Raw genomic sequence first — 25,414 nt, forward strand, 5'->3', positions numbered from 1 at the left:
CATTGATTTTGACATCATTTTTGACTTAATAACCGTCGATGTCGGCAACTCTCTCGCTAGCCCTGCGTACGATGCTGTGTGTTAGGAACGCACACAGGGAATGCACTGCGTACACTGCGTACGTACGCAGGGCTAGCGAGAGAGTTGCCGACATCGACGGTTATTTACGAAAAGTGAATAAAAGACTGGCATTTTTGGAAGCGATCGAGTAGCTGAGGTGGGCAGGGATACGACTTGGGCCCAAGAACGCTGAATTTTGGCAGTAATTTGGCTTTTTACGTCAAGTCCCAAAATGGATTTGAAGTCACCGACCCTACGTACGGGTCATTGCAGGGCTGTGGTGAGCGGGGCGAATAGCTGTAGCGGAACACACAGCATCGTACGCAGGGCTAAATCCGACATGGTAATTTGGCATGATCATCAGATCATACATGATCCGAGATTGCACTTTAGCAAGGTCACGATAACTAATTTTGTTTGTTTCACTGTCGTTTAATACCTATATTTCCACTAAAAGACCATTAGAATTTCCTCCTGGCTACTTTGAAATCGTGCACTGGCATGCATGTAGTTGTCAACATCACTATGCTTTAATGTACAGTAGACTCTCATACTATGAATATATCGACTGTCACTGCATGTGTGCAAATCACTCCATATCATATCAAAAAATGTAGTATTGCGACGTTTGAGCTGCCAGAAGCCAGAATTTACAGTTTACGAGAAAGTTATCTTACATGTAAAACTCAGTTCTACTGTGAACAAAATGCAAGCTATGTTGTATAACTATCATGAATAGCATAATATTTTGTACCTATCACCGTGTCAGAAAATCAGAAGGAAACAACCAGTCAGACAAACTGTGGTCAGGATGATACTGTCCAATTTTAATATTTGTCTCTCGGCACACACCAGATACTCATGACTGTAAAACAACATTTCCATATAATTGTATATTCAGTTTTTATATTTAGTTTGCTTTTCACCATATTGTATGTCCTTCCCTGCACTACATAATTCAAAATTAAATATTGTTTTTGGCCTATACATACCGGTACTTGAGGGGTAAGCTTATTTAGTCTCATACATTAAAGATGCACTGTTGACCTACAGAGTCCAAACTTTTTATCATTGTATTGGATGATAGGTGTAAACTCCAAATACTAAGTACAAGTGTGGTGAGTGTAACAAGCAAATGTTTTTTAGTCAATGGTTCATATCAAGGTTGTTGATACTTAGAATCCACACTTGAACTTATGCTGGAGCGGTAACCAACCAGTTCAAATAACTTTCATTTATGTCAAAACAATTTGACTTTTTGCCAAATTTCACATTTATGGCAATTAATAAACAGTAAGGAGGTACAAAGGACGTCGGTGCCCCCGGGCCCCATGTTGTCAGTTTTTGGTCAAAAAACTTGTTCTCAAATTACTTGTCTGATAGCTTTGTAATTTGGTACAAAAGTCCCGAGGGATGTTATAAGATAAATTTTCTGCTCAAAGTGTTGGGAAACCCCCAAATTTTATATTTTAGGTAATTTTCTTTTGTGACCTTAAATGACCTACACCAACCCAGGATATGTTGTGAAAGAGTTTTGAAGGCTTTGAACATAATTTTGTCATATTTAATATCAATTTGTAGTAAAATTTGATCCAGAAAACAAAGCTGAGGTAAATTTTTCATTGCGAACCAATTTTTGCAACTTTTGCATGTAAGACACACAAGAACTGATGAGAAATTTGGATCCAGGATAATTCCAGATGTCATAATCCCCTCACAGTGGAAGGCATTTCACTATCTGTAACTGATTTAAGTGCTGTTTACATTCAAATGATAGCACTCATAGCATTAATTAAAACATCCCCAAGGTTGTAAATACATTTCCTGCCATGCAGCTGGTCTTATGTAAGGGGTGGAACATTTGATATTCAGGAGGGGGTAGGGGATAGAAGATTGATGAGGTAGCGTTACTTTTTACCAGATCCCTTGTACATTTTTTCCCACTCTTTATTTTTTCCCCACTCTCCCACCTTTTGTTAGCTCCGCTGTCAGCGACGCGGAGCTTATCAAATAGGTTGATTTCCATCGTCGTCCATCGTCCGTCGTCCGTCAACAATTGCCTTCTCCTCTGAAACCGCAAGTCCAATTGCTTTGAAATTTTATATGCAGTTCACTTGGATGACCTCACTTAAGTTTGTTCAAATCGTGGTGAAATTTGCATATTTGTATTTTTGGGGCATTTTTGCTGTTTTTGGTAAAAAAATCTTCTTCTCTGAAACCCCGGTTGCTTTAAAATTTTATATGCAGTTTACTTAGGGTGACTTCAGTCAGATTTGTTTAAATCGTGGTGAAATTTGCATATTTGTATTTTTAAGGCAATTTTTGTCATTTTTGGTAAAAAAATCTTTAAAAATCTTCTTCTTCAAACTAACAGTCAGATAGCTTTGATATTTGGTACATATGTCCTAGGGATGATCTATTTCAGATTTGTTCAAATTGTGCAGAAATATGAAATTGCATTTTTAAGCAATTTTTGCCATTTTGGTCAAAAAATGTATTTCTCAAAAAGTACTCAACTGATAGTTTTGAAATTTGGTATACAGGTTTGTATTAATGAACTAAGTAATACATATTGAATTTCTGATGAAATCTGTAATTTTGTATTTTGGGGCAATTTTTGCCATTTTTGGTCAAAAAATGTGTATTCCAAAACTACTCATCTGATAGCTTTGCAATTTGGTATACAGGTTCCTACAGATCATCTTAATGATATTTATTGAAATTATGATGTAATCTGCAATTTTGTATTTTTGGGGCAATTTTTGCCAATTTTTGGTCAAAAAATGTGTATTTCCAAAACTACTCATCTGATAGCTTTGCAATTTGGTAAACAGGTTCCTACAGATCACTTAATGATATTTGTTGAAATTATGATGAAAATTGCAATTTTGTAATTTTTTGGGGCGATTTTTGCAATTTTTGGTCAAAAAATGTGTTTCTCAAAAAGTATGGTCTGATAGCTTTGAAAATTGGTATAAAGGTTTCTACAGATGAGCTAAGTAATATATATATAATTTCTGATGAAATCTGTAATTTTGTATTTTTGGGGCAATTTTTGCCATTTTTGGTCAAAAAATATGTATTTCCAAAACTACTCATCTGATAGCTTTGAAATTTAGTGTACAGGTTTCTATAGATAAACTAAGTGATATTTGTTGAAATTATGATGAAATCTGCAATTTTGTATTTTTGGGGCAATTTTTCCATTTTTGGTCAAAAAATGTGATTCTCAAAAGTACTGGTCTAACAGCCTTGAAATTTGGTATACAGGTCTCTATAGATGAACTGAATTGATCTTTGAAATTATGATGAAATCTGCGATTTATTTTTGGGACAATCGTTGCCATTTTTGGTCAGAAAATTTTATTCTCAAAAAACTACTCATCAGATAGCTTTGGTTGACATGTTCTTAGGGATGTCCGATGTGATATATTCAAAGTATGATGAAATCTTCAATTGTGTATTTTGCAGCTATTTTAGCCACTTTTTTCTGGCCACTGCATTGAGCTATCAAAAATTTCCACCTTCTACATCAACATGTGTCAAAAATAGCTAATTTGCTTATGTATGTAGGATCTACTTGTCCCATTGCTATAGAAGTTGATATGCATGTTCCTAAAGATGACCTCCAGTACCTAAGTTGCCAGACCTTATTTGCTTTTGTCATTCTTGTTTTTCTGGTATATTTCTTGTTTATGAAATGTGACATATTAACAGACCTGCTCAAACATAAACAGTAGAGGGGAAGACTGTCTATGCTCAAACTAATTCTGCTATGCATGTTGCTAAAGTTGACCTCCATTACCTAAAGTTTCAGACCTTATTTACTTTTGTCATTCTTATTTTTCTGGTTTAACCCTTTCACCACCATGGTTTGTCCCAAATCCATTGTTTTCTATGGTAAAATTGGACATCTACACAGGGAACTGGGGGTGAAAGGGTTAAATATTTCTTGTTGTTTTTCTGGTTCTACTGTGCAGAAATCATTGTCATAACATCAGCGTAAAATTTTCCTCCACTGAACAGATAGAAACAACACTTATTGTTGATCTTTGGTATGTACCGGTACAATTCTGATCAAAATTTGAGCGACACGTTTATAATTGCGGTATTTTTATGGTAAAGCTGGGCTGTAAGATTCCTCATGTGCTATTATAGCAATTATGCAATCTGTGTAAACAGTGCAATGAAAGTTACATGATTCCTTATAATGCTTTTGATGACCTTGAACTTCTTAAGTTTAAAACATTTGTCTCTTCAGTGTGCTTTCTCTGAGTATGTACAGTCTCAACTTATTCAATAGAACTCACTTACAATGTTAATCAAAGATATCCACCTTCTTCATCAATACATGTGTCACAAAAGGCTATTCTCTACATAACACAGCAGAGCTCTGTCAACTGTTGAGTTGCTTGTTCTTTCAAAACCGCTGGTCAGACAGCTTTAATATTTGGTTTACAAGTCCCTAGGATGACCTAAGTGAGATAATTTCATACAGTCAGGAAATACTTAATTTTGTATCCATGTCTATAGTAGCTTCAGGGACTTTGGCCCTATGTTTTAAAATAGTAAATAATTATTTTCAGTTCCACTGGAGTTGGTTGATCCAAAGGCCACCAATGGAAAATTTAGTTTTATGCCATGGGCCTCCAAAGCCCCTACACCACGGCATAAATTAATTCACAATCAAGCCAGTGACATAGGTTCTTGTAACACAACAAGTGCACCCTACTATACTTCATTGCAAGTTTCTGTGAAGGCTCAGGCTCTCCAACAAGGTAAGAATAAAGTACTTATTATACATCTACCATCGAGAACAATAGAATTTAGCGTGCGCTAAACAGCCGTACGGAACTCGCGGCCCGTTCCGTACGGCACGGTTTCAAGGCGCCTCATTCCTGCGGCTGTATCTGCGCGTTCACTGTAGAACGGTTTCAAGGGACCCCTGTTGGACGAGTGCCAGAACAAGTCTCGCGCGCACTCTGTACGTACGTATGTGTGTAGTGCAAACACTCCAAAACTTGCAGAAGCGCGTCCGTTGTAGCGTTCCACACTGGCGCGATAAAATCTGAAGAAAAATTGTTGACATTGCACGAAAAACGGTCACTACTCCAACATTTTGATGCCCCGATCAGGAATGTAAGATGTATAATAATAAGGTTATTACGAAAATACCGCAAAGGATGCACTCGGACATTTGCGTCTCGCATCGCCCGACGCTTCGCGTCGGGCGATACGCTGCGCCAATGTCCTCGTGCATCCTTTGCGGTATTTCGTAATAAACTCATAGTATCATTAAAGATGGCTAGTTCTGGCTGTGAAGTGACTGGTATACAGTTATCAGAGGTCCAGAGGTCCATATATCTTTCTTTCATGAATATGGACTTTGTTTGTGTACCATCTATTTACTGTCTGTTCTGTGCTGTTTTGTGTCTATGTTTACAATTCTGACCTACTGTCATTGGATTATGGATTGGTATGATTGCGATTATTTTACTGAGACAGGCTGACTGAGTACTTTCAATTATATAACGTAGGGATCAGCCTGTCACAAATGTTGACAAAGCATTTCCATGATGATTCCTTTGTAGCTCCGCTGTCAGCGACATGGAGCTTATCAAATAGGTTGATTTTCCGTCGTCGTCGTCGTCCATCGTCATCCATCAACAATGCCTCTGAAACCGCAAGTCGGATTGCTTTGAAATTTTATATGCTGTTCACTTGGGGTAACCTCATTTAAGTTTGTTCAAATCATGGTGAAATTGGCATATGTGTATTTTGGGGGCATATTTTGCTGTTTTTGGTAAGAAAATCTTTAAAAATCTTCTTCTTCAAAACTACCAGTCAGATAGCTTTGATATTTGGTACATAGGTCCAGGGGATAATCTATCAGATTTGTTCAAATTGTGCAGAAATATGCAAATTGGCATTTTTAAGGCAATTTTGCCATTTTTGGTCAAAAAATGTATTTCTCAAAAAGCACTGGTCTGATAGCTTTGAAATTTGGTATACAGGTTTCTATAGATAAACTTAGTAATATATATTGAGTTTCTGATGATATCTATTTGGGGCAATTTTTGCCATTTTTGGTCAAAAAATGTGTATTCCAAAACTACTTATCTGATAGCTTTGAAATTTGGTATACAGGTTCCTACAGATGATCTTAATGGTATTTATTGACATAATTTTTGCAGCTATTTTAGCCACTTTTTCTGGCCACTGAAATGAGCTATCAAAGATTTCCACCTTCTTCATCAACATCATAGTTATTGTCTACATAAACACAGCGGAGCTATATCGGCCGTTAGGTCGCTTGTTAAAGCATATTAAGATGGGGCACCAGGATCTGTGTCTTAGTGATATTAGCATAAAATTGCATAATCACATTTCCAACGGGAACTAAAACATCATGTCATTTGCGAGACGTTCTGAGAAAGTGTGCATGCCCCACCACTGTTAACATTCCAAATGGGACCGCGACCCAGTATGGTCAAAACTTTGATTCATGTTCTCCTTCACATTTTTCGTTCTGTCTGCTTGCTTGCTCGGTTCTTTTTGAATTTACAGTTCTTATTTAATTTCATAGTCTTCTGTGAGGATTTTGACTGTCCATATTCTGAGGCATTTACAAAAAATTGGCCGTTATCAATCATGTTTGATCCATCCAGCTTACTGTTTGTACTTTGTGGAAGTCTTTGTTGTACAGGTTAGCGATAAATGCTTGGATCCAGAGTCAACTAGAGGGTTTGAAAGAGTTATAATGTCATAGATTTTCCTCGAAACTTGAGTTAAGCAAATGGCTCATTTCTGAGTACTCCACTACTCTTGCAGCACCGGCGGCTGTGGAGAGCAGAATATGCAACTTCTTTAACGACAATCTGAACGGTACTCTACAAATCGCCTTTATCGAAGCCTCACGCCACGGTCCCGTGCTCATACCATCCCCGTTCCTATGGGACTTCGTGAAAATTGTATGGCATGCCCTTTTGTGGTACTTACATTGGTTCACAGAGCAGATGACGGCCCCCGCTTCGCGATCATCTGAATCATAACTCTGCCATTACACTTGGTATTGCCCCGTGAGAGAATATTGCACTATGTGTCAAATGTTGTTTTGTGATTACAACATGGTATTCTGTCTATTTTGGCCACAAACTATGTAAAATGTATTTTGTTCTTTCCATTACGAAAATCTGAGATGACCACGGAGTCAAATTACCAACCAAATTTCCCTCATCACCGCTGCTGTGACATATAACCAGTATTTCCCAACAGAATGTGTTACAGCTCCCTGGTCGACGATGGTCATAGTAAAAATAAACTGATCTTTTGTAATATATAGACATTGTAGCAGGTTTTTGACAGTGATGAGTTTTTCTCCGAAACTAGAAAACAACTATGCAAGCACATTTTTATTTGACATGCTGACATACAGAATAGTTTGAAATATATCTCTCTCTCTTTCTATCGTCTCTCTCTCACCAGAAAACTTACATTTTTCATGATCCAGATGTCAATCTTCAGATTCATTTCAAACTTTGTTTCATACGATGTCCTTTCTTCCTCTAATTATGTAGCCCTTCAAAGTTACTTTCACACTTAATTTTTTCTTTCATTTCATTCCATTTTACTTTTCATGAACCCTGAAATTCAGTCTTCAAATACTTTCATGAGCAAGCCAACTATCTTAGTAAAACTTAATAAAGGTGAAAATATTTTCTTTGTTATTTGTTCTGTAATAGTATTCGCTAATGTTTGGCTAGTCACTTAGTCTTATCATTCGTGTGTTCTATCATAACTATCTACAAGAACTTTCATTTTGGAGAATTCAATCTTCAGAAAAACAGTGACATGTTTAAGAATGGAGATAAACAAAAGTCACTTTCATAATCTACTTCAGTCCATACAGAACTGAAAACGGTGACTATTTTGAATGGAGAATGCTTTATTCACACCATAATACTGGCAGACCTCAAACAATTTTGAATGTGTGTATATACCTTATTAGCACTCAAACATAAATAGTTAAAATCCACATTGAGTATAAGCTAATAGCAACAAAAGGCTCCTGTCACAAATATATTACTCTTTAGTAATTGGTGCCTTATTTATTCACATGCCTCTCATACATTCAGATAGTGTGTTCTTTTGTGACTACAAAATATAACAAAATAATTTCAAACAGAGACCGTAGGGTGTATCTTTCAAAGTATGCACATCAATATTTTATGGAGCATTTGGTAGGCTGTCCGGTTTGAACAAGAGCTGAAGCTTCCTGATAAGGATAAGGCAGACGATTTTGATACTCCTGTAGATTTCACAGTTTACTCTGATATACATCATATATCTGAAAAAAATGACCGAAAAATTTGATTTTTGTTTATCAGAAAATGACGTCCACATCCTTTGTCCATGTTTCCATATTAGCTCACGTGTGTAAACACGTGTGCTAATGTCATAGCGATGTCTGTCTGTCTGTCCGTGTGTGTGTGTGTGTGTGTCTGTCTGTCTGTCTGTTTACACGATAACTCAAAAACGCCTGAACGGATTCAAATCAGATTTGGTAGACAGGTACCATATGCTACTTGCAAGAACTGATTAGATTTTGGTAAGTGTGGCTTGCATATTAATGAAGTTATGCAATATCGTTTTTTTCCATACAATGGTTTCCCTATGGAGACGGTAATGACAGTGTAGACATATATCAAGAAATACTGCACAAAATTTCATGAAACTTTTCACAGATGACAATCTTAGAACATTATGAAGATACTGTGAGTGTCATGTCAATTATCTTCTCATTTGCATATTTAATGAACTTTTGTTATTAGTGAGATAACTCTGAAATTCCTGCACCTAATTTGATGATACTTGCAACAAATATTGATCTGATATATATCTAATTATACTTAGAAGCATTGGGGAGTGTCAAGTTAATAAATAGCTCATTTGCATATTTTATGAAGGTTTGTAATTGGTCATATGACTCCGATATAACTTCACCAAATGTGATGCAGATACTGATCCAACTGATATCTAACTGTAGTGTAAAGCATTTAGTAGTGTGAAATTAATTAAGGGTTCATTTGCATATTTAATGAACTTTGTAATTAGGTAAATAACTCTGAAATTACGGCACCCAAGTCAGTGAAATTGGGTACAGATATTGTTTTGATAAATATCTAATTGTACTGAGAAGCATTTGGCAGTGTCAAGTTAACAAATAGGTCATTTGCATATTTTATGAAGTTTTGTAATTAGTGATATAACTCCAAAATAACTGCACCAAATGTGATGAAATCTTCTGCAGATACTGATCCGACAGATATCTAATTGTGGTGTAGAGCATTTAGTTGTGTGAAGATAATTATGGGTTCATTTGCATATTTAATGAACTTTGTAATTAGTGATATTACTCCAAAATTACAGCGTTAAATTTGATGAAACTTGCCACAGATGTTGATGTGATAAATATCCAATTGTACTGAGAAGCATTGAGCAGTGTCAAGTTAATAATTAGCTCATTTGTGCATATTTTGTGAAATCTTATAATAAGTCATATAACTCCGAAATAACTGCATCAAATGTGATGAAAACTGCTGCACATACTGATATGACAGATATCTAACTGTGTTGTAAAGCATTTAGTAGTGTAAAGTTAATTAAGGGTTCATTTGCTATTTAATAAACTTTGTAATTAGGTATATAACTCTGAAATTTCGGCACCAAAATTTGTGAAACGTGCTACAAATATTGATTTGATAAATATTTAATTGTGCTATGAATCATTGAACAGTGTCAAGTTAATTTAGGGTTTATTTGCATATTTAATGAACTTTGTAATTAGTGACATTACTCTAAAATTACAGCATTAAATTAAATAAAACGTGCTACAAATGTTGATCTGATGGATATCTAATTGTCCCATAAAGCATTGAGCAGTGTCAAGTTAATTAACAGCTCATTTGCATATTAAATAAAGTTTTGTAATTAGTGATTAAACTCTGAGAGTACTGTGCAAAGTTGAAAAAAACCTGCTACATATAGTGATAACATATATCTCATTGTTCTGTGAAGCTACTACTATTGATAAACCTGTTGTAAAACACATGAGCATATTCAGTTCATATCTGTTTTATTTATGCCTTTTACAGTATTTTTTTATTATTATATGCTATCCCAGTTTTAACAACTCCAAATACTGTCAAATTTATGTGCACTTCTCTCAATGAGTGGAAATTCACATTTTATATCATAATCTATTGTGGTATTAGTGCTTTTGAAATATTAATTTTTGATCAGGTAACTCAAAATATCTGTAGCTGAATTTGACAATTTTGTCTTTTTGCATTTGATTCAATTACAAATAGAAACTTTAGGATCTAGAACATGTTGAATACAATCAAATCAATATATCATATGATAATAAGCTTGGAGCATAACACAAGAAAAGACAGCAATCATTTGTATAGTGTAGGAAAGAAATTTCAGTATTATAGCAAGAAATATAAAATGTGTGCAACTTACTGGTACCATTTTCTTCTGCAGCTGTGATGAAATGATCTTGATCATCAGAATTATAAGCCAGCTGCATCTGAAATGTGTAAAAACCAAGAATATTGCTGACACTTACAATATGATTTGGAAAACACAATCATTACCATACAAAAACATTTTTAGCTCACATTTGGTATACCAATGTGAGGTAATCGTATAAGCTGAATCAGTTCATTTGCATGCCATTTGCTTGCATGCCATTTGCATGTCTGTCTGTATGTATGTATGTATGTACGTATGCATGTATGTATGTCCGTCCACCTCAAAAGCAGCTAAACCGCAGCACCTACTGTCTTAGTATTTGGTGTACAGGTGCATCTAGGGTGGAGATGTGAATTGTTCAAATGAACATGGCAGTGCCAAAAATATGTAAATGAGGGGAAAAAGGAAAAACCCTGCAAATTGCTAAAACTCTGTAACCGTTGGTAAGATTGGGTTGAAACTGGTGTGCAGGTACCTTTAGGCATTCTAAAGTAGGTGATAAAAATTTGGGATGAAATTTGCATGTTTCTATATTTAGGGTAATTTTTTTCAGTTTTTAGTCAAAAAATGTTTTCTCTGAAACCACTCATCTGATTGCTTTTAAAGTTGGTATACATGTTCCTCAGGATGACCTCAGTCAAGTGTATACAAATTGAATCGAAATTTTAATATTTGTAATTTTGGGGCAATTTTCCAAATTTTTGGTCAAAACTTTTTTTATTGAAAAATTACTAATCTGATAGCTTTGATATTTGGTATACAGGTTCCTAAGGTTGATCAAAATCAGTTTAATGAATATCGTGAAGATATCTTGAATTTTGTATTTTTGCTGAATTTTTTGGTTACTTTTCTCATTTTAAGTAAAATTTCTTCTTCTCTGAAACCACTAGCCCAATTGCTCTCAAATTTGGATTGGATGTTTGCAAGGGTGTTACCCTTCTAATTGTTGAAATTACGACAAAATTGGAAATATTACTGTTTTGGGGCAATTTTTGTCATTTTTGGTCAAAAAATCTTAAAAGATATATTCTTTTTAAAGCCCCTGGACAGACAGCTTTTATATTTGGTGTACAGATGTCCAGAGATGACAATAGTTAGATATGTGGAAATTGTCCTGAAATATACAAATTTGTATTTTTAAGACAATTTTGTCATTTTTGGTCAAGAAAACTTGTTCTCAAAATTACTTGTCTGATAGCTTTGTAATTTGGTACAAAAGTCCCGAGGGATGTTATGGGATAAAATCTGCTCAAAGTGTTGGGAAACCCCCAAATTTGTACATTTTAGGTTATTTTCTTTTGTGACCTTAAATGTCCTACACCAACCCAGGATATGTTGTGAGAGAGTTTTGAAGGCTGTGAACATAATTTTGTCATATTTAATATCAATTTGTAGTAGAATTTGATCCAGAAAACAAAGCTGAGGTAAATTTTTTCATTGCTAACCAATTTTTGCAACTTTTGCATGTGAGACACACAAGAACTGATGAGAAATTTGGATCCAGGATAATTCCAGATGTCGTGATCCTCCCCACAGTGGAAGGCATTTCACTATCTGTAACTGATTTAAGTGCTGTTACATTCAAATGATAGCACTCATAGCATTAATTAAAACATCCCCAAGGTTGTAAATACATTTCCTGCCATGCCAGCTGGTCTTATGTGAGGGGTGGAACATTTGATATTCAAGAGGGGGTAGGGGATAGAAGATTGATAAGGTAGGGTTACTTTTTACCAGATCCCTTGTACATTTTAGTCCCCACGGACACCGTCCGGGGGGACTTATAGGTTTGGTCATGTCCGTGCGTGTTTGCGTGCGTGCGTGCGTGCGTGCGTGCGTGGGTGCGTCTGTGCGTCAGTCCGTCCGTCCGTTCACGCAGATATCTCAGAGATGCCTGAAGCGAATTCATTCAAACTTGGTACAAGGATTACTTCATATGTCATACAGATGCACATCGATTTGTTTTGTGATACGATCCAATATGGCCGCCAGGCGGCCATTTTATTACGATTTTTCATGTACAGAGCCATAATTCAGGCATGTTTCAACTGATTTTATTCAAAGTTGGTACAAGGACATTGACCAATGTCATAGATATGCACGTCAATTCTTTTTGTGATACCATCCAATATGGCCGCCGTGCGCCATTTTGTTACGATTTTTTCATGTACAGAGCCATAACTCAGGCATATCTCAACCGATTTTATTCAAAGTTGGTACAAGGACATTGACCTATGTCATACATATGCACGTAAATTTGTTTTGTGATACAATCCAATATGGTCGCCAGGCGGCCATTTTATTACGATTTTTTCATGTACAGAGCCATTACTCAGGCATGTTTCAACAGATTTTATTCAAAGTTGGTACAAGGACATTGACCAATGTCATAGCTATGCACATCAATTTGCTTTGTGATACGATCCAATATGGCCGCCGTGCGGCCATTTTGTTACGATTTTTTCATGTACAGAACCATAACTCAGGCATATCTCAACCAATTTTATTCAAACTTGGTACAAGGACATCGACCTATGTCATACACATGCACATTGACTTGTTATGTGATACGATCCAATATGGCCGCCGTGTGGCCATTTTATTACGTTTTATCATGTCCAGAACCATAACTCAGACATTTATCAAGCAAGTTTATTCAAAGTTCGTACAAGGAGATTGACCAATATGTCATACATATGCATGTTAATTTGTTTTGTGATACGATCCAATATGGCTGCTGTGCGGCCATTTTGTTATGATTTTTTCATGTACAAAGCCATAACTCAGGCATATTTCAACCGATTTTAATCAAAGTTGGTACAAGGACATTGACCTATGTCATACATATGCACATTGATTTGTTTGGTGATTCGATCCAATATGGCCACCATGTGGCCATTTTATTAAGATTTTTTCATGTCCTGAACTACAACTCAGACATCTATCAAGCGAATTTATTCAAAAGTATTTTTATCACAGACCTAATGAAGAGGACTCTATCCTCTCTGAGGACCTGTAATCAAAGCACCCATTAACAAGTGGGGACTGTGTCATCAACGATGACTTGTTTCCCACTCTTTATTTTTTTCCCCACTCTCCCACCTTTTCTTTTTGTCTAGCTTCTCTGGCTAATAGTCCCCACGGACACCGTCCGGGGGGACTTATAGGTTTGGTCATGTCCGTGCGTCCGTCCGTGCTTCTGTGCGTCCGTCCGTTCACGCAGATATCTCAGACATGCCCTGGTCAATTTCTTTCAAACTTTGCACAAGGATAGTACCCTACCCCATACAGATGCACGTCGATTTGTTTCACAATGCGATCAAATTTGGCCGTGTTAGAGGACTTTTTAGTTTTCATCTCCATAGACTCCCATGTATAAGGCAGTCCCTATAGACTCCCATGTATAAGGCAGTCCATAGACTCCCATGTATAAGGCAGTCCATAGACTCCCATGTATAAGGCCAAGAAAAAAAAAATTTAGTTTCTCATCGTATTCATATTGCAAAAAGGATGCAGTGACACAGTTTTTAGTCCCCACGGATGAAGTCCAGGGGGCTTATAGATTGGGTCATGTCCGTCCTTGAGTCCATCCGTGAGTCCATCTGTTCACGCAGATATCTCAGATATTTTGACAAAATGTCACGTGACCTTGGTGACCTTTGACCTCAAATATATATATGTCCATAACTCGGTAACCACAAGTGCTACACCCTTCATATATGGTATGATGGGACAGCTTATGACGCCACATATTGTACCTCATTAATTATGCGCATATCTAATTTTGAGCGAGCCAATAGAGCTAGAGGTCTGATTTTTGGTATATAGGGATAACTTAGCAATACAATTTTTTTGACAAAATGTCATGTGACCTCGGTGACCTTTGACCTCAAATATACATATTTGTCCATAACTCAGTAACCACAAGTGCTACACCCTTCATGTATGGTATGATGGACAGCTTATGACACCACATATTGTACCTCATTAATTATGCACATATCTAATTTTGAGCAAGCCAATAGAGCTAGAGGTCTGATTTTTGGTATATAGGGATAACTTAGCAATACAATTATTTTGACAAAATGTCATGTGACCTCGGTGACCTTTGACCTCAAATAAACATATTTGTCCATAACTCAGTAACCACAAGTGCTAACCCTTCATGTGACTTTGACCTCAAATATACATATTTGTCCATAACTCAGTAACCACAAGTGCTACACCCTTCATATATGGTATGATGGGAGACCTTATGATGCTTCATACTGTACCTCATTAATTATGCGTATATCTTATTCTGAGCAAACCCATAGAGCTTGATGTCTGATTTTTGGTATATAGGGATAACTATAGGATAGAAATTTTTTGACAAAATGTCATGTGACCTTGATGACCTTTGACCTGAAATATACGTCTATGTCGATAAATACGTAACCACAAGTGCTATGTCCTTTATTAGTCCCCACGGACACCGTCCGGGGGGACTTATAGGTTTGGTCATGTCCGTGCGTGCGTCCGTCTGTGCGTGCGTCCGTCCGTCCGTTCACGCAGATATCTCAGAGATGCCTGGAGCGATTTCATTCAAACTTGGTACAAGGATTACTTCATATGTCATACATATGCACATTGATTTGTTTTGTGATACGATCCAATATGGCCGCCAGGCAGCCATGTTATTACGATTTTTTCATGTACAGAGCCATAACTCAGACATGTTTCAACCGATTTTATTCAAAGTTGGTACAAGGACATTGACCTATGTCATACATATGCACATTGATTTGTTTTGTGATACGATCCAATATGGCCGCCAGGCGGCCATTTTATTACGATTTTTTCATGTACAGAGCCATAACTCAGACATGTTTCAACCGATTTTATTCAAAGTTGGTACAAGGACATTGACCTGTGTCATACATATGCACGTCGAATTGTTTTTTGATACGATCCAATATGGCCGCCAGGCGGCCATTTTATTACGATTTTTTCATGTACAGAGCCATAACTCAGACATGATTCAACCGATTTTATTCAAAGTTGGTACAAGGACATTGACCTATGTCATACATATGCACGTCGAATTGTTTTTTGATACGATCCAATATGGCGCCAGGCGGCCATTTTATTACAATTTTTTCATGTAGAGAGCCATAACTCAGACATGTTTCAACCGATTTTATTCAAAGTTGGTGCAATGACATTGACCAATGTCATAGATATTCACGTCAGTTTTTTTGTGATACGATCCAATATGGCTGCCGTGCGGCCATTTTGTTACAATTTTTTCATGTACAGAGCCATAACTCAGGCATATCTCAACCGATTTTATTCAAAGTTGGTACAAGGACATTGACCTATGTCATACATATGCACGTCGATTTGTTTTTGATACGATCCAATTTGGCCACCAGGCAGCCATTTATTATGATTTTTTCATGTACAGAGCCATAACTCAGACATATATCCACCACTATCATTCAAAGGACATTGACCTATTTCATACATATGCTCGTCAATTTGTTTCACGTTATGTAGCAGTATCATGTCAATTATTGAAGTTTCGTAATAAGGCTGATTGTCAAGAAATACTGCATCAAATTTCATGAAACTTTGTACAGATGTTAAGCTCACATTGCTTTAACAGTGAAAAAGACATTTATCTGTGTCATTTTAATTAATTTGTAATTGCATATGTAATGAACTTTCCTAATTAGAGTGATATATCCACAAATACAACGTCAAATTTGATGAAACTTGATACAGATGTTGATCTCATAGTGTTGTAAATACTGCATCAAACTTTATGAAATATGGTACCGGTGATAATCTGTTAGTGTTAGGTTAGTAGGCAAAAATGTTTTGCAACATCCTGTCTATTAATTCCTAGTTGGCTCATTTAATGACTTTTAGGATGGTGGCCTACATTGGTTTTATGTTTCATCAGCATGGAACTCATTCTTGGCCATTGAGCGCCATCTGTATCAAAGTATTTTTATCACAGACCTAATTAACAAAGAGGACTCTATCCTCTTTGAGGACATGTAATCAAAGTACCCTCTTTCAAGTGGGGACTGTGTCATCAACGATGACTTGTATTTAGTAGGATGGGAGACCTTATGACAACACACGCTTTACCTCATTAATTATGCACACATCTAATTCAGGCCAAGGGAATAGAGCTAGAGGTCTGATTTTTGGCATATAGGGAAAATTAGCAATACAATTTCTTTTCAAAATGTCATGTGACTTTATGACCTTTGACCTTGATTATACACATATATGCATAACTCAGTAACCACAAGTTCTATACCCTCCAATTCTGATAGGATATTAGACCTTAAGATGTCACATCTTGTACCTCATTATTATGCGCATATGTTTTTCTTGGCTGGCCAATACAGCTAGAGGTCTGATCTTTTTTCCCGATTTAGAACCATAACTTAGACATGCCTCATGTGTTTCAAATTGGGAACAACGACATAGACCTATGTGCCCATAGATCTCAACATATACACTCCAGTGATACTTCTCAATGACCACATTTCCCTGCCCCATCAAGACTAATACTCCTATTACAAGTGGGGACTATGTCATTGTCAATGACTTGTTTTTTTGTTGACATTTGCTTATGTATGTAAGATCTGCTTGTCCCATTGCTATAGAAGTTGATATGCATGTTCCTAAAGGTGACCTCCAGTACCTAAGTTGCAGACCTTATGTGCTTTTATCATTCTTGTTTTTCTGGTTTAAATATTTCTTGAATTTACCATTTCAAACCGTATGTGAGCACACTGTATAGAAGGAGTATAGAAAAAAAACATTGAATTGTTCTGGACAATTTCATCTGCATGGAAAATGCAATTACAAACTAGGGGAATGGTGCATAAAAACTTTGACTTGTGTACTCATTGGTGTGTCCATATCAAAGTGTGTGTAGGGGTGCAAAATCAAAATAAAAAATGCAGCTTTGAGTTTGATTCAAATGTTCAAATTCAACAGAATTACAATTCGATATCATTGGTCATTTTCTATTAAAGATTACTGATTTTTACATGTTTTGACCTTGTTTAACCTTTAACATATAATCTTTCAAAGACGAAATATACAAATTATTATAATTTGTTCTGTCAGATTTTGTCAATATATGGCAATTTATCCCCGCTAACGACCAGGCCATCCTCATAGCAATGTTCATCAGCTCAACAACGTGTCACAGCCATGGCACATCACCCTGTAACAGGTGATTTGGATAATCAACAGATACTTAGTCTGGTCCAAGTTGACCTCAACGCGGCATTCAATGGAGTTATATTATACTACTGCATACAAGTAAAATGAATGAAAACACTGCACAATTTCGGATCGATGTGAAATTCAACGTACGCGTTCCGGACTTCGAGTAGGCACATGTACATCGAAATCACTTATTTATGAAAGTACAAACATCATCAAACTTTCCTTACCTTTACAACAAGTGAAAATAATGCCGCTCAATATTTGACTTGTTGTCTATGTCAGCGTGCTGGTACGGTGGACCTCGCCCGGCTTCGAGTACTTCTATCAAGATGGCGCCGTCCGTATGTTCGGCATGACCTTCTGCGATACGGACGTTGACCAAAGTTCTCATCGCGCTCAGTAACCAAGGAACCTTTACCGAATGCCTGAATTTGGTGATTTCGTTCACCGACATTTCAGGTATGTAAGGGTGCCGGAAATCGACAAGTGCAGGGCCAAAGTGAGGGCCAGCACAATCAAAGTGCGAGCGAATGTGAGGGCTTGAAGTGAGGGCTGTCACAATCGAAGTGCGAGCAACTGTGAGGGCTTGAAGTAAGGGCTCTCACAATCGAAGTGCGAGCGTATTTGAGGGTTGAGACTTGTGAAAATCAGTACTAAATTCACCTTGATCGAATGAAGACTTGCGATCAAAGTCTCTTCTAAAGCGCGATACATTCTCCACTGAAGTGTAAACGGCCCAGCCTTGTGTATGAGCATGCATGGAGCTACAGCATCAATCGAAGCTTCACGATATGAGCGAACGGCTATTAAAGTACATGACGTCCCTGACGGAAAAATTTTTTCAAACACTGAACACTGTATCAAAATATGAAAATCGGCGACTGACTGATTGGGCTGGAATCGCACATTCAAAGTGCTTGTCAAAGTGAAATCAAACGCTGTGTGCGACAGGTAGAATGTTAAAACAGGAGTCATCACCATGATGAGGTTATTCACTGTCAATTGACCTAGAAACGGGCCGAAAACACTTTCATGTAAACTTTTTAAACTTGAGACAAGCCCAACGGGCGTTTTTTATTGTTCAATTAACGGCATTATCGAAATCAATGCCATGACATCGTGACACTGGACTGATCAAAATCTCAAGTGTCTCTCGAATCATGCATATGAGCAGTCTACTGAGCAGTCTACTGAGCTCATTCTTTTTCGAAAAATTATTATCTTATTGTTACAGCATTAATATGCTTACAAAGTTTAGGCAAGTCTAGCCATGGACGTATGTACGACCATGGTACGTCCATGGTCTGGCAAAGCCTCGGTCAAGCTAAGCCTTGCCACGTTAGAATATTGGGATCTGAAATGAAAGGCATGACGTCACAAAAATGGCGACAGGCGACGATGAATGTTGTGCTCAATTCATCCGGTATAAACGTCAACAAATCCAAAGAGCTTATTGATAGAATTGATATAGTAGGTGTAAGATCAAATCAGGATCTGATCCGGTAATGAAATAGACCAGTATTTAACCAAAGGGAAGAAAGACAAAGTCATAGTGTGCGCAACAATAGCTATAGTAACACTGTAAATACAGCTACGCCTGACTCGACGATGAGCGTAAATGACGTCATTTTTCTTTCACAAATATGCAAATATAAAATCTGTCCGCTTTGCAAGTATTATAATACAAGATAGATACAAAAGTCACAATAATGCATGGCCCAGAGTAGACTGGCCGCTTTTCTCGGCAGCTGAGTTATTGGCTGGCGTTCATCCTTGGCTGGCGTTTATCATTTGGCTTCAAATGCCGTAAAAGTAACCTCGTAAATATTCATTATGCCCAAATATAGCAGATAGCTTATATTGAAATGAGTCCCGCGCGGGAATTTCGCACCTGAGACGATAACTCCCGTAACGTAGAAGTAGGCTAATGCAAAGTGGCTCGTTCATCTGTACACTTGTTCTTGTTCGTTGCATGTTAAAGAAAGCAAACTTAAAATACCTAAATAAGAGAGCATATTTAGGTAATTTGAATAAATGTGGTTGTTCCGAGCCAAGTTTACATTAGCTAGGGAAAGCAGTCTCTTCATCATGCGGGGCACCAACTGTAATTACTTTGAACTCTATCTGAACACAGTCCTTCCTTCTATAGACTGTATTCTAAAGTTTCCCAACGTGTAAATGAAGTACGAATCCATCAGTATGGGGACTCAGCTTCGCCGTTGCCAGCGACGCGGAACTGAGAGTTTCACATCGATTTGACAAGTTATTGATCGAGCATGAGATAGAATCTTACTCAGAGATGTGTGTGCATTGGCCGTACATTCAGAATAGAATTTCTTTTGCTACTGCGCTGTATGATGCGGGATATGAAAGTGCTGCCACACAGTAGCATTAACTGTGTCCGCTTGAAAATAATGAAGAGATAGGATACTCAGTCTAAAGTTCGTGAAAAGAATTTCATGAAAATCATTACCGTACTCGTTCGAGTATAAGCCCCCGGTTTGGCAACACTAAACAGCTGTAAAACTAGGGGAGGGGCTTATACTCGAGCACCCCATGTTATCTGGCATGGACGGATAATTTATGCTAATTGTATGCACGATTTTTTCAACACCACTCGATCTTTCTATCGCTTTCAAAATCGACTTACACATCCAAAGAAACTGATTGTACAATCTCTGAATACAGAAGTGACATTTTGGTGAAATTCAGCGTCAAAAAAAAACCAAACTTGACACAAAGACGTCATGTATGCTGCTGATCAACAGTAATGTGAACAGGCATGCATTGCCTACACGGAAAGGCAACTCAATATTCCAGTATCAAACTGTCTACATCTTGTGAAAACAACAACATAGCAGTGAAAATTGTAATAGTCACCAGGAAAAGTCTTCACAAATGAAAGGATAATTGCTTCAAACAAAAGAAACTGCATGTTTCAAGCATGAAAACATCCTGGCTGTGAATGAAATGAACAATAGCAGACGTGAGTGAGACTATTCTATTTAGGCAACGGGGGTGAGCAGGGTCAAAGAATCAAGATAGTACTGGGAAAACGTGTCATTTTCCTTACGATGCTGTCAAGGGAACTCCAGTTTCCCATTGTTTTAACATCTTTTAATGGTTTCTTTATTATCTAAAAGTAATTTTGCCAAGTTAAATGACCAAATATACTCTCCTGACCTTTCTGTATTTGAGTTACACTAGGGTAGGGGCTTATACACGGATGTAATGCATTTTCTAAAATCCTCTGAAATCAGTAAGGGGGCTTATACACCGAGCAGGGGCTCATACTCGGACGAGTACAGTATAAGACAGCGACCTGTTACGTTGCCTTGCTCCCGCGTGTCTACTTTCTTGAAAACCGTATTTTTGAGTAAAACAACTGCAGTAAACTTTGAAGTTGATCGTATATCATATATACTTCTCGATTCATACTGGTTTCACTTGTGTTAACCGTATAGACTCTAGAAAATTAGTCTACGTTTTCTTAGAACAAGACAAAAGAACTAAATCTGAGAAAATCTCTCTGCCTTATTCCGGTCTTTACTGGTATACAAAGTAACCATATTTACGTTAAGTTGAAGAATTAAACAAAATAATTCCATGACGACTGAGGTGTCTCCTCATGTAAGTCCTTGAACCCATAACCATGAACCATTTTTGTTTATATATAGTATTTTAGTATAAAGAGATATCGGCGAATGTATCATCACAATCTTGTGATTGGTAGATAATTTGACTTTTTTGGGCTAGACGTAAACACAATTCAAATCATTCCATTTTGCAATGTGCATTTACGCTGACCTATGTCTCTTGTCTGGTCAGCCTGATGCTCCCCGAAACGGGAGACTGTAGTCGAACTGTTACAACCCGTGCAAGCGGACGATGAGCAGTGAGCAGCACATCGCATGCTCTTCTCGGAAAGAAGATTGCTGGTGTCCATGGTTACCATACCGTTCTGTCGTATAATGTCCAGTCTAGACCGATAATATACTGTCTAGCTGCATAGCTATAGCGTCAGGGTTCAGGTGTCCAAATTTAACGTGTTCATCGGGTCGATGGCATATTCAAGCCAAATACCATGATGTAATATTTTTAGACTCATACTCTGCCATTGCTGGATTGGTTATGTAACTGGCGCTGTTGACCGGCTGCCTTTTTAGCTGCTCTTTTAGTTGATATTTCTTGGTTTTATGACGAACTTTTTCGAAGATTTTCTCACCGTGTGTGTTTTAAATGTCCTAGCATCGAACTATTTTGGAAAGACGGTCTCTTCTTCACCCACGACTGTAATATTTTGGTTATCTCTCATCGCGGTTCAGCATGGCTGTCTCCGTTCTCCCTTTACGTAAAAGCCTTTGTTCGTCATTGCGTAATACTGCATCGCTTCTAGTGAAACCCCGTGGAAGAAAAGCCGGGCTGAAACATCCTAGACCACGATACCGTATCCCAACTATTCTTACAAGTGATCGAACTCCACGATCTCCAAGGATAACTTCTAGACCAAGAGTACTTCGGCAGATTTCCGGACAAAATATTGCATACGGTGAGCCTACATCTATCAATACTCTTGTTACGCATCGTACGATTCAACCACCTGTTGAGAAACGAGTACCAGCGCCATTGAAAATTCCGATGTTGTCTTCATGTTTCCAAAAACTACAACTGAATGCTGCTCTTTGGAATGCACGTTCAATTTCCGGGAAAATAGGTGCCATTATAGCATCCTTGATCGAAGATAATTTAGACATTCTTGTCGTCACAGAAACTTGGCTGAAGAGTCAATCTGATCCAACACTCGCTGAATTTCATTCGTCAATCACTGGCTATAACGTATATCATCAGTCCGCTCCGGACGTAGAGGTGGTGGTGTTGCTGTGATCGCTCGGTCAAATTTGCGTGCTGCAGAGAAACAACCGGGTCATTCAGATCTTTTGAATCATTAGATGTTCTGTTTAAAGCTTCTAGTCAGTCTCTGCGTGTCATCACAATCTATCGTCCGCCTAAGTCACAGAAAAATGGTTCGACCTTCAACGAATTTCTCACCGAGTTCTCTACGCTACTTGAGTCCGTCGTACCATCAGCTTGCCGCCTTGTCATTGCTGGTGACTTCAACCTTCACCTAGATGACACTGATGCACCAGATACAGTAAGATTTACCAATCTTTTGCACTCGATGGGATTGTACCAACACATTCTCACGTCGACACACAACAAGGGTCATATCCTAGATCTGCTTATAACCCGAACGACAGATCAATTTCTTCATTCCGTTAATGTCACAAATTCGATGAACTCTGATCACAGTTTCATAAAGTTTGGTTTGGATGTACGACGCCCAGCAAACAAGAAGATTACGATTTCGTGTCGCAATCTCCGGACTATAAACCCTGATGAATTGCAAGAAAAAATCACTGCCAAGCTTTCGAACTATTCACGAGATAGCAACACTGAACACCTGTCAACATTCTACCATGCCGCAGTAATAGACGTATTGGACACTATTGCGCCTATTAAGCCGAGAATCGTTACCGACAAGGTAAGGGCACCATGGTTCTGTGAAGAGCTGTTGATGAGGAAAATTGTACGACGGCTGGAGACAAAATATTGTTCTACCAATCTTGAGATCGATCGTCAGATTTTTCTCACAAAGCGAAAAGAATATTTTCGTCGGTGTGATGAACTCAAGGCCGACTACCATCGCATTCGTATCCAAGAAGCAGACGACAAGGGACTCTTTAACATCATTGCCGAGTTATCCGACGCGAAGACAATCATCAGAAAAGTTCTACCAAGCCAATTCAAACCAGCGACACTTCCATCTGAATTCCTGGATTACTTTAACTCTAAGATTTTGCGACTTCGAGAAGGCCTACCAAGTCCCCACATTGATAATGACAACGTCTTACCATCACACACCCTACCATGTTTCAACCAGGTGACTACAGACCAGGTGAATAACATCATATTACAATCATCTTCGAAATCCTGTGATCTGGATTGTAAAATATATCAAGAAATTTGCAGATGCTCTATTGCCATTCATGACACATCTTTTCAATTCGTCACTGTCATCGGGTTCCGTCCCTAGTCACTTCAAGTCCGCTATCATCCGACCATTGCTGAAAAAAACAGACCTCAACCCAAATATCCTTAGAACTATCGACCCGTATCAAATTTGTCTTTCTTATCGAAAGTACTTGAGCGGATTGTTGCTGCCCAGCTGAATACTCATCTCAGAAAGTACTGTCTGTTTACCAAGTTCCAAAGCGCGTATCGCGCCCATCACAGTACAGAGACGGCCCTTATGCGTGTACACAACGACATCATGCTCGCCCTCAACGACAAGAAAGACGTCGTCCTTGTTATGCTGGATTTATCGGCTGCGTTCGACAGAGTTGACCATGAAGTCCTTCACATAGACTTCAATTTCGTTTTGGTATCACCGCCACAGCACTATCGTGGTTCAGATCATACCTCAACAATCGCACTCAGTGTGTCAAAGTGGGATCTGCAACATCATCCAGTACACATATGAAAAGTGGCGTTCCCCAGGGCTCTGTTTTGGGTCCCATTCTTTTCACCCTCTATACGGCACCACTGGAAGATATCATTGTACAGCATGGTCTCAACCACATGTTATACGCAGATGATACACAAATTTATGTTGTTTGCAATAAACCAGATGAAGTCCAAGGGTCTATTGAAGTATGTGTTGATGACATTCGCGCCTGGATGAAATCAAATATGTTAATTCTTAATGATGACAAGACGGAGGTTGTTCAATTTTCGTCCGGACTGAGATCTGATGTAGTGAAACTTCCAAGCCTAAGGATTGGCGAGTTTGATATTGCTCTATCTGCTACCGTTCGTAATCTTGGCGTTACCCTTGACCAGTCTGGCTCTGTGTGCGACCAAATTAGTCATATCTGCAGAAATGGTTTTTATGCTCTGTCTAGGATTGGCAAGATCCGTCAGCTGTTGGACAAGTCCACAACGGAAAAAATGGTTCACGCGTTTATCACCTCTCGTCTAGATTACTGCAACGGTCTTTTATACGGCATCAACAAGATTCAACTTCAACGCCTTCAATCACTTCAAAATGCGCTGCCCACCTTATTTCTCGAACCCGTAAATTCGACCATATCACACCTGTACTAATCGATCTACACTGGCTACCTGTTGAGGCACGCATCAAGTTTAAAATCATGCTGACTGTTTACAAAGTTATTCATCGTGTTGCACCACTATATTTGATTGACCTGGTTGAGCTCTACACCCCTGCTAGAGATCTTAGATCTGCCGATTCTCTGCGATTAGTGCCACCTTATGGGAAATTTAATAAGTCATATGGTCAGAAGGCTTTCTCTGTTTCTGCACCGTCTCTGTGGAATTCTCTGCCGGCCGAGATCCGCAATGCTACATCTGTTGACTGTTTTAAACGTAGTTTAAAGGCTTACCTTTTCAGCCAGTATTATTCATGCTAGGGATGATCAGTCATTTTTTATCTGGAACTGTTTTTTTATTCGTTTCTGCGACTTTTTTTAACATTTTTGCATTTTTTTACAAATTT

General features: G+C 38.0%; 1 protein-coding gene across 1 annotated transcript in view; it reads left to right on the plus strand.

Annotated features, from left to right (window-relative positions):
* The window catches only part of LOC139127705 (small G protein signaling modulator 1-like), a 276,762-nt gene that overhangs the window by 111,497 nt on the left and 139,851 nt on the right, over nt 1-25,414 (plus strand). The window contains 2 exon segments of the mRNA XM_070693601.1: nt 4,647-4,838; nt 6,892-7,031. Coding sequence (XP_070549702.1) covers nt 4,647-4,838; nt 6,892-7,031 — 332 coding nt within the window.

Source organism: Ptychodera flava, unplaced genomic scaffold (genome assembly GCF_041260155.1).
Source record: "Ptychodera flava strain L36383 unplaced genomic scaffold, AS_Pfla_20210202 Scaffold_35__1_contigs__length_1935909_pilon, whole genome shotgun sequence".
NCBI lineage: Eukaryota > Metazoa > Hemichordata > Enteropneusta > Ptychoderidae > Ptychodera > Ptychodera flava.